We start from the raw sequence: 16,357 nt of genomic DNA, 5'->3' as shown, positions 1-16,357 counted from the left end.
TTTGAAATGTTTTTGTAATTGTACAAATACTTTTTATTGCGCATCTGTCCAAAAGGGGTCGAGCGGACGTTTTCCGGCAAGCCTGGTGTCCTACTTCTCACATCTCCAAAGTCAAGGGCTGTCGTTACCTCCTGCTTTTATCATTTTAATATTAAGGATTCTTGTTGATAACGTTTTCAATAATACGCAACCTGCAAGATTTCAAACTTCGTACATCACAGGTATAAAAGAAACATTGCATATTTCATAAAGAGATATTTCATAAATTTATATCAAGTTATTTAATTTAAATGATTGAAAAATACATTTTATGACGTCTTCGCTTAAGAACTCTATGAACCGGTCACGAAAACTTTTAAACGAAGATTAAAGTGCTTGTTACCTATTTTAGATGTGTTTTTGGTTGTGCTTAAATCCTATATTTGGTCCTTACTTTTCGATCTATTTTCCGCCATTCCTATTCAATGCCTCTCTAGTAAGACAGCTATCGAAAAACTATAAACTCTGTAAAAAATCGAAAATTTTCCTGAATTTGTATTCATTAATGTAATTATTTTAGTCACTGCTCCTTTACCTTGGTCACTACTCTCACTCATTACCAAAGCTAAACGTAGAGCACTTCTTCCTTCTGTTTCGTTTCAAGTTAATAAATGGATTTTCTTTGACCGCACCTATTGACCTTTGACCACACCTGTTGACCTTTGACCACACCTATTGATCTTTGATCACACCTATTGGACCTTTGGATAGCTTCAGTCTGTTGTCGTTAAGCTAGGATAGCCAGTTGCAAACACACTTTGCAACTTTTTGAACAACTTTGTTCATGGTAATTCAAGAAGCCAATGACAATCTCTTATGTATTTCACTGGCCTGTTACCACGAGGTTGCCTTTACATTAGAAATCTTTGTCTGTTTTAAATTCAATCGATCATTTTCTGCATCTTAAAGATGACATGATTGATATGGTTTTATTTTTAAATTTACCGGAGTTTTGTTTTGGTGTATCCTGAACGTGTCTCAGTGCTTCTCGAGTTTGACTATTCCAAATAGTGTTTTTCAGCTTTCGCGTAACTGTCTCCATATGTTGAATATCAGCTCGTTTTTTCCATATTAACCTACGACTAGCCAAATCTTTTCATTAAAAGGACTTCAAAGTTTGGCCAATATTTGTTAATTTATCCATGGAATGACTGAAAATCTAGAAAAATCACGCCAATAGCTATTTATTGTCAAAAAGCACGATCATATATAATTCCTTAGGAAAAGTAGCTGATTACATAGTGCTGGTGCTGCTTCTATGTTTAGTCCTCTCCAGTTCTCTTTTTTTATACATTTTGATCGGTTTCAGCTTTGAACTGGTAACTTGGATTTTTTGATATTACAACAAGGACATTCGTGAAATTTCTCTAATTGCATGCCCGTTGGTCTGCATCCCTCTGCATCAGCTTCAGTTATATTTTTACCTACTCTGGCGTCATGAAATGCGTGCAGGTGGGCATGAATGTGTGAATTACCTCATTATATATCAATATATTCGCAACAACGGTCATTTTTCGCGTCGTTCTGTAGGACTTTTCTTCTAACGCAGTTTTGTTATCTTTACATTTTTGCATATTTTGTCACATGCACTTATGCATGCATTTTGTTATGGAATGCGCCTTTGTACTCAAAAATTGGAAGATAGCACGGAAGAGCGGGAAAATATCATACAAAGGTACTTTTGTCCGATACTCCTCGGAATATAAACGTCGGATAAGTTAAGAAGAAAATTGGTATATATATGCGGATTGAAAGTAATGCGAGATAAAGCACGTGATATTGATTCTCTGTTTTGACCAATCGCTGCCGCTAATCTCTCAACTGTTTGAAAAGTCTATAGAGTAGAAACTGTCCAAATTATAGAACATTTTTATCTTTGTCAAAAAATTTGTAGTTAATAGAGCTAAAAAATGAAATTAATTTTAAGAGACATTGCATTTTCTGTAAATTATTTTAAAAATGCTTTACCTAGACTTTGACAGTTGTATTATTTTAACTTTAACTTTGACAATTGTATTATTTTAACTTTAACAGTGAAAAGCCATCTTTGATGGATCTGTTAAATATCCATTATTATTTTTGTATAGTTCTATTTCTTCTATGTATTGTTCTTGCAGCTATGCCAAGGTCAAACAATGCCCTTAAGGCAAGAGAAGTATAAATTTGATCGACAGCTACTCGTAAGCTAAATGAAGGATTTGCCATAATGCCCCCCCCCCCCGCAATTAAGCGCCCCCCCCTTCTCGCCCGTGTATTTGATCTGATTCCCTACTTTTGAAGTAATGCTGCTTGTATTTGAGGTTACTTGGGGCACGTTATGGCAGGGCCTCCGACGAAGAGGGGCTGGGGGGCCTTGCCCCCCCCCACTTTTTTGCAAAACAATAAAGTTTTTTCAAAATCTTTTGTTATGGGTGTTAAATTTTCCCTTGGCCACCCCCTCCCTCACTTTTCAACCTTTGTCGGAGCCCATGTATGGGGTGTTTAATGTACCAAAAAGCTGCAGTCGGCCGTTGTTGAAAGAAGGGACAAACCTGCGACAAAGTGAACCTGCCACAACGTGAACCTGCAAACCTCTAATAGGCCCGTTTTTGAGAGAAATACAAGAATTACCAACAAGGAAATAAAGTATCCCGATCTTTTTATTTTTCATGGACCATTTGTGTGATGTCATGGAATGTCTGTCTATTTCACTGGGTCTACAAACATATCAAATCTGCTATGTACCGACGCAGCCTTTCATGGAATGCTTTATTCATAGTTCTTATCTTCAACCCTCAGGATCCTTTCCAAGACGAGAAATGAACAAGAATGGAAAGCTCGCAAACTCATCACTACGTTCCTTCTCATCCTTGTTATTGGTATGACGTCATTGTTGAACTTTTCGTTAGCTTTGGTTGTTGCGATTCCACTGGTTCCAGCTGTTTTGTTTCTGGACGTGAAACCTTCCCGGTGAGTAGTGCATGTGTATAACCCTTTTCCTACATCTCACTGAAACATCTAACGTAAAGTAATTTCTTATTGTTTGGTCGAGGTTAAATACATTTTGTCCCGATGAAAATAATCATATAACCATTATTTACTTCTTCTAATAAATAAATATAAATTTCAACAAAACAACGACGATATAAACTATTGAACCAAGTCAGTTTCTCATCACTGCATCTTTTTTTAACCTTTTGTTTCCTAGTTTTGAAAGATTTCCCTTAAGAGCTTGCAAGGGTGTGATTACATTTATTGTATTCTCGATCTTTTTACAGGCTTAAGTTTTGGCGGGCCATAAAAATTTTTCGCTGAGAAACAAGCTTAAAATGTAATTAATGAAGCAGGTGCTATCTGCAGATTTGCCCTTAAAATCACCTTTTTGCTTTAGTTTCACACTGATGTGGGAACAAAAACTTCTTTACGTCTGTCCTGCAAGGACTCACACTTGAATAAGCGGTTGATCTTACTCGCTTTGTAGCGGAAACAGATTTTTGATGCTGTTATCTCCCTGGGATGAAACACTTCTTTTCAGCAAAATTTTAGCTCACGGTGCACTAATGTAATGTAGGATATCACACTTCTTATCATTGTTTCGATCATTATTTTGAGTAGCTGAAATACCGTAAATCCTCGAATAAGCCCCCGGGGGCTTATCTGCAAAGATGAATTTTTGGGTGGGGGCTTATTCGAGGGGGGCTCTTTTCAGAGTTTAGTACTTTCCTCAAAGGTCAGCATAAAAAACTACATAATTTTTCTAACAAATCTAACAAAGAACGAACAGATATTATGATTTTTTATCATAACAAAAGTCGCTTTTTTGCTTTTTGGCCTCAAGTCAAAGGAAGTAATACTGTATAGCTATTGTCCTGTGGGGGCTTTCTTGAAATCAGATATTTTTCTGCAATTATGCTTCCCTCGAATAAGCTCCCGGGGGCTTATTCAAAGAGGGGCTTATTTGCAAAGATGATTTCTTAGGTGGGGGCTTATTCGAGGATTTACGGTACAGTAATACTTTCATCATATTTGTAGGGCGATTCTGATAGTAGGTGACTTTCCTTTACAGCAATAATGCATAGTGTTTTTTTATAAGAACCACGGCTGCTATTTTTTTTTCAGTAAAAAACTTCTCCTTTGCATTCTGCTTCAAGACAATGTCCGTAGTGGTAGGGTGCTTTGAAGGGGTAGAGCTCGATTTAACCAATCAATGCACGAGTAGCTTGGCTTAAACCAGTCAAATCACACGCCCGAATTTCATCAGCAGTTCAAATGACCATGCATGGTTTACAGAAATACTAGAGTTCTCTAATTGTTTGAAGCAATATCAGGGACTCAGCTTATTAAAACATTAAACTAGTAACCCTAAATCAATTAGGAATCTTTAATAAATCTATGAAAACTTTTTCGGTTCGTCGAGCACCCCAAGCAATCTCAAAACCAGTTGGTACATATTTAGTTATCTGTTTAAGTTTTAGTTTTATACTTGAGTCTGTCCATTCAGTGAATGACGACACAGTATTCGTTGCCTGTTTCGAAATTTTCTGGTTTCGCAAATTTAAACATAGGCTATAAATGCTGATATGGCTTTCATAGATTTTCTTTTTAAAAAGAACATATATTTCTGTAACATATCTATAATGTGAAGTATCATGTAATGTGAAATTTATACAAGATAGGGAAGCGACCGCCTCACACAGTTTTCAAATTCTCTTAAATTATTTATCTTTTAAATTACTCAAATTTGCACACTAAGTTATCATGTAACCCAGCATTTTGTTTCTGAACTTTTCAAACGTTTTATTTCTCAACTTATTGTTTCTAAACATGCAAGCCAAGGAGAACCTTTTGCAACTTTTCTTGACTCAAATACGCAGCTAAGCCAATTAGCTTGTTTTTGACAGAGCTGAAGCATCATGTGACAAATATTAACACGTTTAGCTACTTTTTCCAGCTTTTCTTCTGATTTTCTAGCTTGGTTTTCACACCTTTATCTATTAAACAGTAATATTTTTCGTCAAAACTTTCATGGTTGTGAAAAATTGATTTTTTCACTGCACCTGTCGCGTGTATGAGAATGTTTGGGTTCACAACGAATCACACATCATCATAATAATCATCATTTATTTATTTAATGTTGGCTGGATAACAAATGTAACCAATTTACAGCTGATTTAAGCCTAGTATTTACATATAATTTACGTTACGATATAATAGAAAATAGAACTATGAAATGGAAATTGTTCTGTAGAAGATAGAAGCCAGTTTAGGACTATTCTGCTAGAATCCAGACTTTTGGGAGGTATATTTTGCAGAGGCTACGGTCGCATTTTTCTCCGTTCCAACAATTTATCTATTTTTTGAAAAGTTTCGAATCGGCACATTCTTTTTTAACAAATAGAGCTCTCCTGCATTCGCATAAATAAATAGACAAAATAATTAGAAGAAGCATTTGAACGGCATCGATGGCAGCCAATCCTAAATCGGTCCCATCTGCTTAATGTACAATGGATAGTTTTATGACTTGTTTGGTTTTCTTTAAGTTACTTGGAATGAATTTAAGATTATATAATATTGCTTTTTGTGAAAAGGAAATAGTTTGCTAGTAACAGGTAACTCATGTAGAATTTGTTTGCTCGAAAATGAGATGGCTTTGAAGTTGCTTACTTAATTTTTCCAACCTTTGTCGGTTTCATTTGAGAGTGTTTAGCTGTTTGATATTAGTAAGAAACCGAATATATATAAAAGCAATGCAACCTTTCAATTAGTCGGCCTAATTTGTTTTTAGCGGGTCAATGAATTTTTTACTCATGTATTTGTTTGTTTACCCAATTTTAATAACTTTTTGAGTTCGATAGAATTTACAAACTTCAGCCGAAAAAAAATTGGTTCAGCAGTTTAATCTTTTTTGCTTCAGATTTTCAGTGTCATTGTCAGATTTCCACTTGACTGGCTGCTGAATTGAAATGGAAAGGGAAAGGAAAACTCAAAAATAATTCATTAGACTGAGAGTACCAAGTAGATTGAGAAAACTAATATATGAAAAATTGAAAAAATTAAATTGAAGTTTAAAAATTCGTCAAATAGGGAGCTATTTTGACAAAGAAGTTAATATTTTTACTTTGATAGGGCTCCACGATAAATTTATTCTAAATTTTATTTTGAATCTTTTTCAGATTGGCTGGATCTCTTAACTATGTTTTGATGTTTCTATCAACGCCATATGCTGTTATTATGCTGCTGTCAGCCCTTTATTTAAAGGTGACTAGAATGTCGCTGGAATGGAAGGATTTGTTTGAAAAAAGCCTACAAAACAGCCATTTTCTTATTAAGTATGCATTCAGTAACAGCCATTTGGACGTTTGGACACTGGACATACTTTTCTTTGCTGTCATTCCAATTTGGATCATGACTGTTTCTCTCGTTTTTCATACTCGGTTTGCCTCATGATGACGATACCGCAGTGTGATAAACCATGCCCTTTTTCTGAAAGAAAATGGGGAATTACCTAGCAAAATAAGAGCCGTTTAAAGGGCAAGCTCAATCAGAGGCTTCAAGTTTTGACAGACCACGAGGCTGTGTTATGTCATGTGATCACGCTTCAGGTTGGTCCAATCAAATCATCAGAAACTTTAAGCAAAATCATACATAGTTATCCGTTTAAAATTCCACTTAACAATGTGCAAGAAGGAATCAGCTTTTCAGTAACGTTGAATCCAAGGGTTCCATTTTAAAGCAATCTTCTTAAATCGCATGTTGCTCTTAGTTTGTTGTGAAAAGTATGTTTCTTTACAAATGTAAACATGTCCCTTTTCTTTCACTGGTTTTATCGTATGATCTGTACTTTTTAGCTACTAGTATCCAGTATACCAAGTATACGGGAATATGTTAGTAATGACCACAGTATCTACAAAATTCATTGAAGCTAAGGTGTTTATTGCCTGTTACCCTCAAAATACGGACCTTTTTACCGGAAAAGTGCCTTTAGGATGCAATAAGCGAATAATGGCAGGGCAGCATTTTCGAGATGACGTAAATCAGGAGTTCCAAATTTGATAGCATCCATACACTAACTGCCGCTCTTACTCTACAAGAAAATGTTGCTATAAGTAGATAAATGGTACTTTGTGCTTTCGCTCATGCATATCTTTTTAAGAGATGATAGCACATACTTTTATCAGCGCTAGTTTATCATGCATGATAGATTTGTATACATTTCACAATACCGTTTTCAAGTTATTTTTAAGAAAGATTTTTTAGCTCCAGGATTTGGATTGAGGAACCAAACTGTGACGATATCAAGATAAGGGTTTTGTGATATTATTTTTGGTTTTCGAATTTATAATCGCCATAAAACAATATATGCAAAAGTAGTATGGAGTTTTGATTTAACAAGTTGAATGTCAATTAACAGAATTAAAATCAAGGGATTAAGAACACATCCTTGTTTCAATTCTTTATTACTCCAGTTAGGGTTGGTATGTTTTTCGCTAAGTTTGAAACATAATATGTACAGGAATGATGTGTTCATGGATTTATTAATATTTTGAACTTGAATTTTCTTGATCTTATAAGAGGATAGTGTAGCCATGCCAATTTTCTCCTTAGGCTTTTGCTGCACGATTCATTTTCTCTGTGTTTATTCCACGCTCTTTCCAACACCTGCTCTTCCATTAGCAATTGGTCTTTAATGCCCTAAATCTTGAAAGTAAGACCCGGCTTACTTTCATCGGCATTTGAGACATTGTCATTGATCCCACCAGTCCCTAGAGATTTTTCATCCTAAAGCAATTTATGGCTTTATATAGCTCATTATTTTGATGGAAAATTGTATAACTTTGGAGTGGTCATCTGTTAAAGTACCTGCCTTGAATGTTTTACTTTTAATCATCGGCCTGGCCTGTTTATGAGTTGTATACCTTTAAATTGCCCCCATATATCTGTTTCCAAAACTTCTTTGGATTTTTATCTTTCGCACCGTGTAATCGATTTTGAAGCTAAATACTAAATTACGAATGTCGCATCTTATGCATGGCTTATCTGGTTTTCTACCAGCAAGGGAACATGTGATAATTTGAATTGTTGTTCGTTTCTTTACCAAATGAACTAGAACTCATTTAGAACCGAATTCATCACATAGATGGATTAGGTACTGTATTTAACCTTATACTTGATGCGTTTAAATCGTACTTTATTAAATGGCCCGTAAGACAAGATACCAGGGGGTAAAAATTTTTGTAACTCAAAATGCCAAAAGATTCTGATCAAAATCTTCTGTGACCAAATAATGAATGGATGAACACACCATGAATAGTCAAGGACAAGACCGGTGTTGAATATGCAGTTTCATTTAAGATTCTAGAATTTTCGTTTCTGTGAAAATAACAGCGAAAGCCTGTAAAAGCTGATTTTGAACGAATTCTTGCGTAGATTTGAGATTTTGCTAGATAAACTTGGGCCGTTGCGAGAGATAAGGCTTTTTCCAGCTTTTCGTCTCAGCAAAATCAAATTTGAATTGCTTGGAAAGATAAAAAAGCGTTCTTTCCAATACATTTGCTCTTTTTAATATCTCTAAGCACCAAAATACCGGTATTTTTATAGCCGGTAATAAAGGATTATTTGCATAAGAAGCTCTTCAAGTTTAATAACTTCTGTCAGGCAGAGTATCTACCCAGCTGATGATGGGAACACTGTCTACAAAAGCAGTGAGCGCTGTTATTTGTTTTTGAAGATCTACGTCGCGAGCTGTTTAGGCCGCAAAAAAATTTAAGAGTAGCAAATCGATAAAAGCAATATAATTTTACCTTTTAGATCAACATGCAGTTTCAATTCGTCTTGGTATCCCATCATATTTCAGGTTTGACCCAAGCCTTCAGGAAGAGGGTGGGACTAAAAGAGTGCATGCTTCATCTATGTCCTTAAGAATGAAGAGGTTTTTTGTTAGTGCTTATAAGCTCATTTGGCTTCTTAAGTGACTTCTCTCCATTACCTCTCGTTGACAACCATCTGCGTCCTTTGTCGCAAACTCATATTTTTCTTTGGGGAGCTTTCTATGGGAGAAAGGAATTTTATATTTCGAGTGCTAAGGTGTGGCCACCTTGAAGATATCCATCCTCAGAGTGAAAGTATAATTAACGGTGTCCATTTTCATAATTTGGCTTTGGTGAAACTAATTATTTCGATTACTTTGGTACGAAAGATTATAATTGTTAAATTTTCAAAGAAGTTTTAATGGATGTAGTCAAAGATATGGCCACAGGTTGTTTTTTCTGATGATTTTCGTGTGCATTTTGAAAGTTGATAGGAAACATCCCTCGACACTTTAAAAATAGGCAAAAATCATTGGTCTAAAAAATCTCATCTTCAGCCGCAAGAGAATGTTCCGAGAGGAGAAAGAAGGCTGTAGCTCTTGAAAGTTAACTTAGAAAGAAAACTTAATTTTATAAGCCCCCCCCCTCTCATATAAGCCCCCTCGAATAAGCCCCCATCTAAAAATAAAAAAATTAAATAAGCCCCCAGGGGGCTAATTCGAGGATTTACGGTAAATATACTTTCCCTTGAAGATTTGATCCATTCTGTTAGCCTCAGTATCAGATCGAAGTTGTTTCAAGATGCCAGCAGTAGCACTATCAAAGAATACGGTATATTATTTCTCTGCGCGGAATAATTCTCTGTTAAATTAAGTTAAGCGGCTCAAAAATGCAAAGATTGTACAGTACAGCTCTCAGAAGCAGTTTTTCAAATATATCAAAGGTTTTCGCTTCTTTTGCATTATTATATATGAATTTGTCTTTTTCAAATGAAACTCATGATTTTGTTCGGCCGTCATAATAATTTGTGTAAGGTATAATAATAATAGTTTCGTCCGGTTAACTGTAATCCTTTTGCATTTTCTTTTAAAATTCTCTTAATTGAAAATAAGTACATTGCAATTTTGAATGTGTTCTGCAAAGAATAATACAGGAGAAACCCAACAGGACCTGAGAATGTTTTTAAAAAAAGGCATGCCAGTTTCAAGATGCTAAGAGCAGCAGTATTTTCATCAAAATAACAGGAACAATTTTCAGAAGCTAAAACTGTATGCTTACTCCAGTCTGCATAGTATGGTAGATGCAATGCACAGATGCTGCACAACAGTTTTTTTGATTGCACACCAAATTAATAGTAAAGAGAGGTTTGCAAAGGCTATATGCGGCAGACAAAAGGAGTAGTGCTGTAAGAGGAATAGTCTATGAAATAGTTTCATATACATACAGCTACCCATGTGATTTATTTTGCCCGGCAATATCAGCATACAAGCAAGGCTTCCTAGTTGTAAGACAAGACCCACAATGTCAAACAATCGTATTCAAAGGAGCATTGTTGCCAACAGCTCAAATGCCTTGCTTGGAGTTCACAACCGATAGTGTGCTGTTGCTCACAGCTAGGTGTAGCCAAATCATACATGTTTTCCAACACTAATAACAAATCTAAGTAGCAAAAAGTATTTTTTTAACAATGCAGCTTTGATTTATATCTAGAATCTTTTTTCGGTTTCTAGACAGTGTTAAATGAGGGTTGCAAGCACTGGGCATTTCAAAGCCATGTCATAGTTTGCAATTGAAGTTTCACACAAAAATTGAAGCCTGTAATGTTGAAGACTGGCATTGCTGTTACTGACACCCCCCCCCCCCCCCCCTCCTTATGCCAAGCACGTCACTATTATTCCTTGGCACAGCATTAGCATATCCAGTAGTGGACAGAAATATAACTTTGACACATGGATACACTGTTTCCTGTAGAATCTGTATCACAGTGAACTGCATACATATTTACCATATACACCTTGGGCCAGAAAAGGCATAAGAATGTTTGGTCTCACATAGGTATGGCTGTCTTTGATCACAAGTGCTCATTTTTGTTCTGCAATGAGGCTTAGAGGAAGTCCTGGCTTTCACTAAGACAGCTCTTATTAATAAGGAGCTGTGTAAAGGACATCTCACACTGCAACATGCCAGTGGAGTGAAAGTTCTTTGGGTAAAGGAACAAACATTAGCTAGGAAAACCGATAAAGAATAAGAAAGTTTTTATATTCTATCAATGCTCATCATCTGAAGCTTCACATTTTGGTTCCTTTTATGAAAGAAACCATTGATAAATTCTCATTTTCCAGTCTTATTTCCATATGTCTTTGGATAAGGGATGTCATTGAAGACAAAGACCATTTTTACAGCTAGAAAATGGATAATTTTCTGGAGCAGCTTCTAGCTCCTAATACTACTTCAAAACTTTGAAATTGATGCCTAAATATCTATGAAATGTAACGATATTGATGTTGGGTTTAAGGTAGGCAATAAAGATATCTGAAATTCAAGTAAACTTGAAATAAAGTAAATAAATCGGCAATAAAGTAAACTGGAATGTAAACATCTCACAAAGTTGTGAGTCATTCTATCTATGGAATGCCATAATTTAGAGTCAGTTACAAAGTATGTATACAAAATGTTTGAAATTTTAACCCCCTTCCCTTTCTCCCCGTATGTCTGTCCTTATTTCTTTTACAATCCCCTACCTTATTTGCCTACATGCTCTTTGAAGTAACCCTGTGTTATGAAGTAAAATAAATTTATGAAGAGCAGTAGATGATTTTGTTTTCTTACTGGTATTTAGAGAATTGGTTATGCAAGCTATTTTTCAACACCAATGAGTGAGCAACATTTTCACAATATCTTTTGCTAACAATGATACAAACCATTTCTTCTAATGCCACTTTCAAGATCCAGTAGAACACATTCATTGAACAATGTTGAAAGAAAATTACAACCTCGCCTAATTCCCGCTGTGGGGTATATAGGTTTTATTATTCACCGTACATATTAAAATGAAATCTAGTTATTCATTAATAGGCTGTGATAAATTGCAATTCTCTATAGATCCACTGAAATTCTGAAATGATCAGAATCTCTATCGAGCATCATGCAATCGAATCAAGATCAACTTAGCAGTTACCATGGAAAGGGTCATAATTGTCTTTGTATGTTATGTTTCATTGCAATGAATTTAATGTTAAGAAATAATTGTATCTTTTTTAGGCATGGAAGCAACCAGCCACCTGTTCTTTCAGATCTTTACATACAACAAGCGTGACATATAATCTTGAATCTGTTTCCCCTGGTGAAAAAAGAATAGAAGATATTCTTAAATCAAAACTTAATGTAGAAGAAATCATGGTTAGAGATATTTCAGGTATCATTTTATTCAGACTCTAATTTTCTGATGATGAATATGATTTACATACTTTCAGGCTTGAGTTTTTTCCTACTAATTTTATTGCATTCATCTATATTTCATGTTTATTTGGGTCAAATAATTATTCAGGCAGATCATAAGATATTTTGGTTTATTTTCATAATCCTTTGCTTACAGATGTGTCTTAAATAGTACACAACTATCTCGGTATACACAGATAAATTTTTTAGATCTTCTGTTGTTTTTCTTTGTTCATTATTTTATTTCAAAATGCATCTAGTTAATTTCATCTTCAATTGCCAAACTTAAATCTTAGGGGGATGTGGATCAATGTACGAAATTTTTGTTGCATCAAAAGACTTCATAAATAAAAAAACTGTGCAACAGCATCGCATTGTCAATGAGGTCAGTACATTCGCATTTTTTCAAATTTTAATCAACTGAAACTTAAACTTAAACATCCTCTTAGAATGTCCAAATTTAAACAGGAAATTTTAAATGCTGGTAATAAAGCAAGTTTTCGTGCTTGTCGTTTTCTGGGTCCATTTCTCCTGGATCACGCAACGTATCGAGTGTGTCCGCCTCCCATTCATAGCTACTTTTTTCCGATACACATCAACGAATTCAAAGCTATTTAATATTCACATTTGCAGAATTGAATATCTATGATCGGCCAACTCAAACTTTTCTCGTTTTCCTTGTTACTTTTTGTCACTTTTTGCTTCACGATTGTGTATTCCGATTTAAGTTGTTGGGCATTTTTTAAAGAATGTAGATCCTAATGAATACCACAGCACACCGAGAACAGACAACAACAAACACAAGTCAATTAAAAGTAACTGATATTTCGCCCCAGCATACGGGGCTTCACCAGAGCAAAGGTTATGAAAAGATGTTTAAGAAATCCTTCTTTTTAATTTAGGCTTCTATCATTGCTCTCGAATTATTGATATTGCGGGCGGCTTTTTCGTTTTAAATTGAGTTTAGTTCCAATCTTGATCTTGTTTCATTCATGTTATCCAGCACAAGCTGTCTTTCTCTATTAATATCACATGAAACAATCAATGATTAATAGAATGTGCCAGAGCACTGTGTTCCTTTCGCTTTGCTCTATAAATGAAACTCTATAAATGTCGTTATTGGATATAGCACGATTGTCACGCTGTGCATACGCAATTAATGATTTCATTTTGGTCTGCTTTGACAAAGTCAAGTGAATCAGTGGTTACCCTGTACCGTGGGTTTATTCCCATGTCCAGCAGGCTAATCCCGACGCTCGGCAAATTTTTGTATCTTTTACCTGCTTGTTTATGTACAAGGTAAGGTTTCTCCAGCAATATGCTATCCCTTTTTTAGATGTTCGCTGACCCTTGTACTAGCTCAACTTTCCATGACGAATCACACCAACGTTAAAATACATTAGGTCAATCTTCTTATCCTCCTCAAAAGGTGACTGTAAAAACATCCACCCAGCCGTTTGTTGACAGAAAAACTTTATTTCCAAACCATTGCTCTTTGGTACTAACCTCTCTAGCAATAGTGAGCAATTCCAATCTTTAATAACAATTTGACACTAAATGTCATAAATTTAGTTTCAAATTCATGATTGTTTGAAATCATTATTTATATAATATATCGGCACGAGCTTATCTTGTTGCTTCAAAAACTCTGCATTTCAAACGGACAGAACTGATGCTATACAGAGGAGGCCACGTGTATCGATTGCAGATGCTATGCTTGAAATTAACCTTCTTTGAGAAGCTGATTCTGTTTATTGTAAATTTCCTGTTTTTTAAACTGACAGTTATCTTAATAGAAAACCTAGCATTTTTATGAAAAGCCTGAAACCAATTTGCTCACACTGTTGATTCGATGGTTCTATTTCATATATTTCTTTGTCTATTTTATTTGGAACACTCCTAACGACAACAAAGTACGATTGCATTCTTCCATCATGACCTTTTTTTTAAAAGTCTTGCTTATTATTTTACTTTTACTTCAATGTTGTTCTGCCATATTAATTATTGATCTTTTCCATGTGCGCTTTATAATAATGGAAACTTTTCATGATAATAACAATTTAAATTACATACTGTTTTAAAAGTTGGGATAAAAGATATTCCTATTCAAGTTACAAACAATGTTAACAGAGTCAGACTTCTCACTACAATGTAGGCATTGTCTGCCTGCATTCGCATAGATGCTTTAAAATAATTAACAATAGGTAAGGTAAGGTTCAACTTAGAAGGTCATTAGATCCGCCTCTGTCCATTCTTTCGTTCTCGTATACAAATTTCTGTTAGTTTTGTAGAATTGTACGTTGCGGCTGTGTTTTCAATGTTCAAATCTTACAGCATTTTGAAATATTCCTCTGAATGTTTCGAATAGATGTCGATAGCAGTCATCACAAGATTCACAAAACAGATTTTTCGATGCGAACGTTTCAGGTCACTATCATTTAAAATATGTTCATATTTTTGTGCTTTCCTTGTTGCATTTGCCACCGTGTTAGATTCGTGGCCTACTGCTAGCTCGATTGTAAACAAATTGCTAATTCCGTCCCCAACAAGCAGATCCGGCCGCACAGCATTACCAGTAACAGTTTCAGGTGATAAAAACGAAGGAATATCACAGTAAAGCTTCATGACAAGTTTAACAGCACCGAGTTATGACGCCATATGTAGCGGTTTAAGCATGACCCACAGCCAGCTACAATATGTTGCATTAATTGCTTCACTCTACTGATTCGAAAGAGATTTCAGAAGTGAACCGAATTTCTCAAGAAAAAGACCATACCGTTTTCGTACATCTTTAATTTTCTGCTGAATTCCAAATACAAATGTTACGTGACTCTACGTTGCTCGTCCCTTACCTACACTTCGAGCGACTCTACGCCAACTCTCCTTTAGTGTTTGTATTTAAATCTTTTATACGAAATTACTCCATTTATCTAATAATGCTGATTAATATACCAATCTTCTTAACTTACGGTTTTTTACTGCGACTTAACCATGTGCCTGTGCATCATGCAGGATGCTGTGTGCATTTATGGTTCCTAACTGTCTGTTTCCACGAGTCTCTTAAATTTACTGTATCTCTAAGCATCTAATTTGGTTCCTTAAACAAACGAAAAACTAAATTTATACATACTTATAATTTACTAATTTCCTACAAAACATGTGTGAGTACGTCTCCAGCACACGATATGCTTTGTGGTCTGAACCTCGCTACAGAATGTACAGCTTGCACTGACGTTTACACCCCATCTTGCTAAGTTAGAAAAACAAGCAGAAGAGTTGTTCATATATCTTATGGTAAAATTAAAGATGTTCCTAGGAAGACGATGTTGCGCTTTGAACCAAGAATCTTTTGCCTTCGGGAGTGCTGTTTTCCATAACTCTGTACTTACTGTACTCTGGACCTGAAATGACTCTACCTTCAATTTTTTTGTCTTCCCGTATCTTTTTAGTGCAAGCTTTGTTATATAGAACGAGTCATATTAAATGTTAGTCTTTTCTGATGTTGCATTATGCAGATATCGTATGTCTTCATTTATGGAGTTTTTCAGACACTTGCGGAAAGTCACTTGACAAAGAGTATGTTTTGTGCTTGTATCTATGACTTCCTGTCCAAACTGTGCCTTAGTTAATTGCAATATTTCAACTGTTCCACTCACAGGTATATCAAACCATTTTGTGAAGTATCCATGGCAAATCATGTCTAGGTTTTGCTTTATCCACGTTGCATCTATGTCTGCTATCTATCGTGAGACCCCAACTGATTTTACTGAGAAAGTACCGATTGTACAGTTGCAGATTATTTTTGGATGTAAAGGTAATTGATGAAACAAGCTGAAATCTCAATTTGTAGTGTCAAGAAGCTGTCTTTGCGCTCACTATTGTTCTATTAGAGTCAAATCAACGCCTGAGGTATCGAAAGCTTTCCTTTTCTTCGATACTTTTAATCCTAATGCTTGGACTGTGTTACAACCTTTTTGACAAGTTTGACACTTGTCAGGTCTGATCTTCATCTTAGCCCAGTTTCACCACCTTGAAAAAGCATCAACAAGAGTTTGATTCTCATACTCTGTTGCTGATATTGCAATTGCATCATC

General features: G+C 35.3%; 1 protein-coding gene across 4 annotated transcripts in view; it reads left to right on the top strand.

Annotated features, from left to right (window-relative positions):
• The window catches only part of LOC135691429 (GPI-anchor transamidase component GPAA1), a 44,111-nt gene that overhangs the window by 19,674 nt on the left and 8,080 nt on the right, over window positions 1-16,357 (top strand). For all 4 annotated transcript variants that reach the window (XM_089115987.1, XM_089115988.1, XM_089115990.1 and 1 more), the window contains 4 exons: window positions 2,818-2,988; window positions 6,192-9,768; window positions 12,087-12,240; window positions 12,560-12,648. In XM_089115987.1, the coding sequence (XP_088972113.1) occupies window positions 2,818-2,988; window positions 6,192-6,465 (445 nt within the window). In that variant the 3' untranslated portion in view covers window positions 6,466-9,768; window positions 12,087-12,240; window positions 12,560-12,648. The remainder of the gene's footprint in view (window positions 1-2,817; window positions 2,989-6,191; window positions 9,769-12,086; window positions 12,241-12,559; window positions 12,649-16,357) is intronic.

Source organism: Rhopilema esculentum, chromosome 4 (assembly GCF_057945365.1).
Source record: "Rhopilema esculentum isolate cy_ngs chromosome 4, ASM5794536v1, whole genome shotgun sequence".
Classification (NCBI taxonomy): domain Eukaryota; kingdom Metazoa; phylum Cnidaria; class Scyphozoa; order Rhizostomeae; family Rhizostomatidae; genus Rhopilema; species Rhopilema esculentum.
The sequence above is the reverse complement of the archived record's forward strand: the minus strand, read 5'-3'. Positions and strand labels throughout refer to the sequence as shown.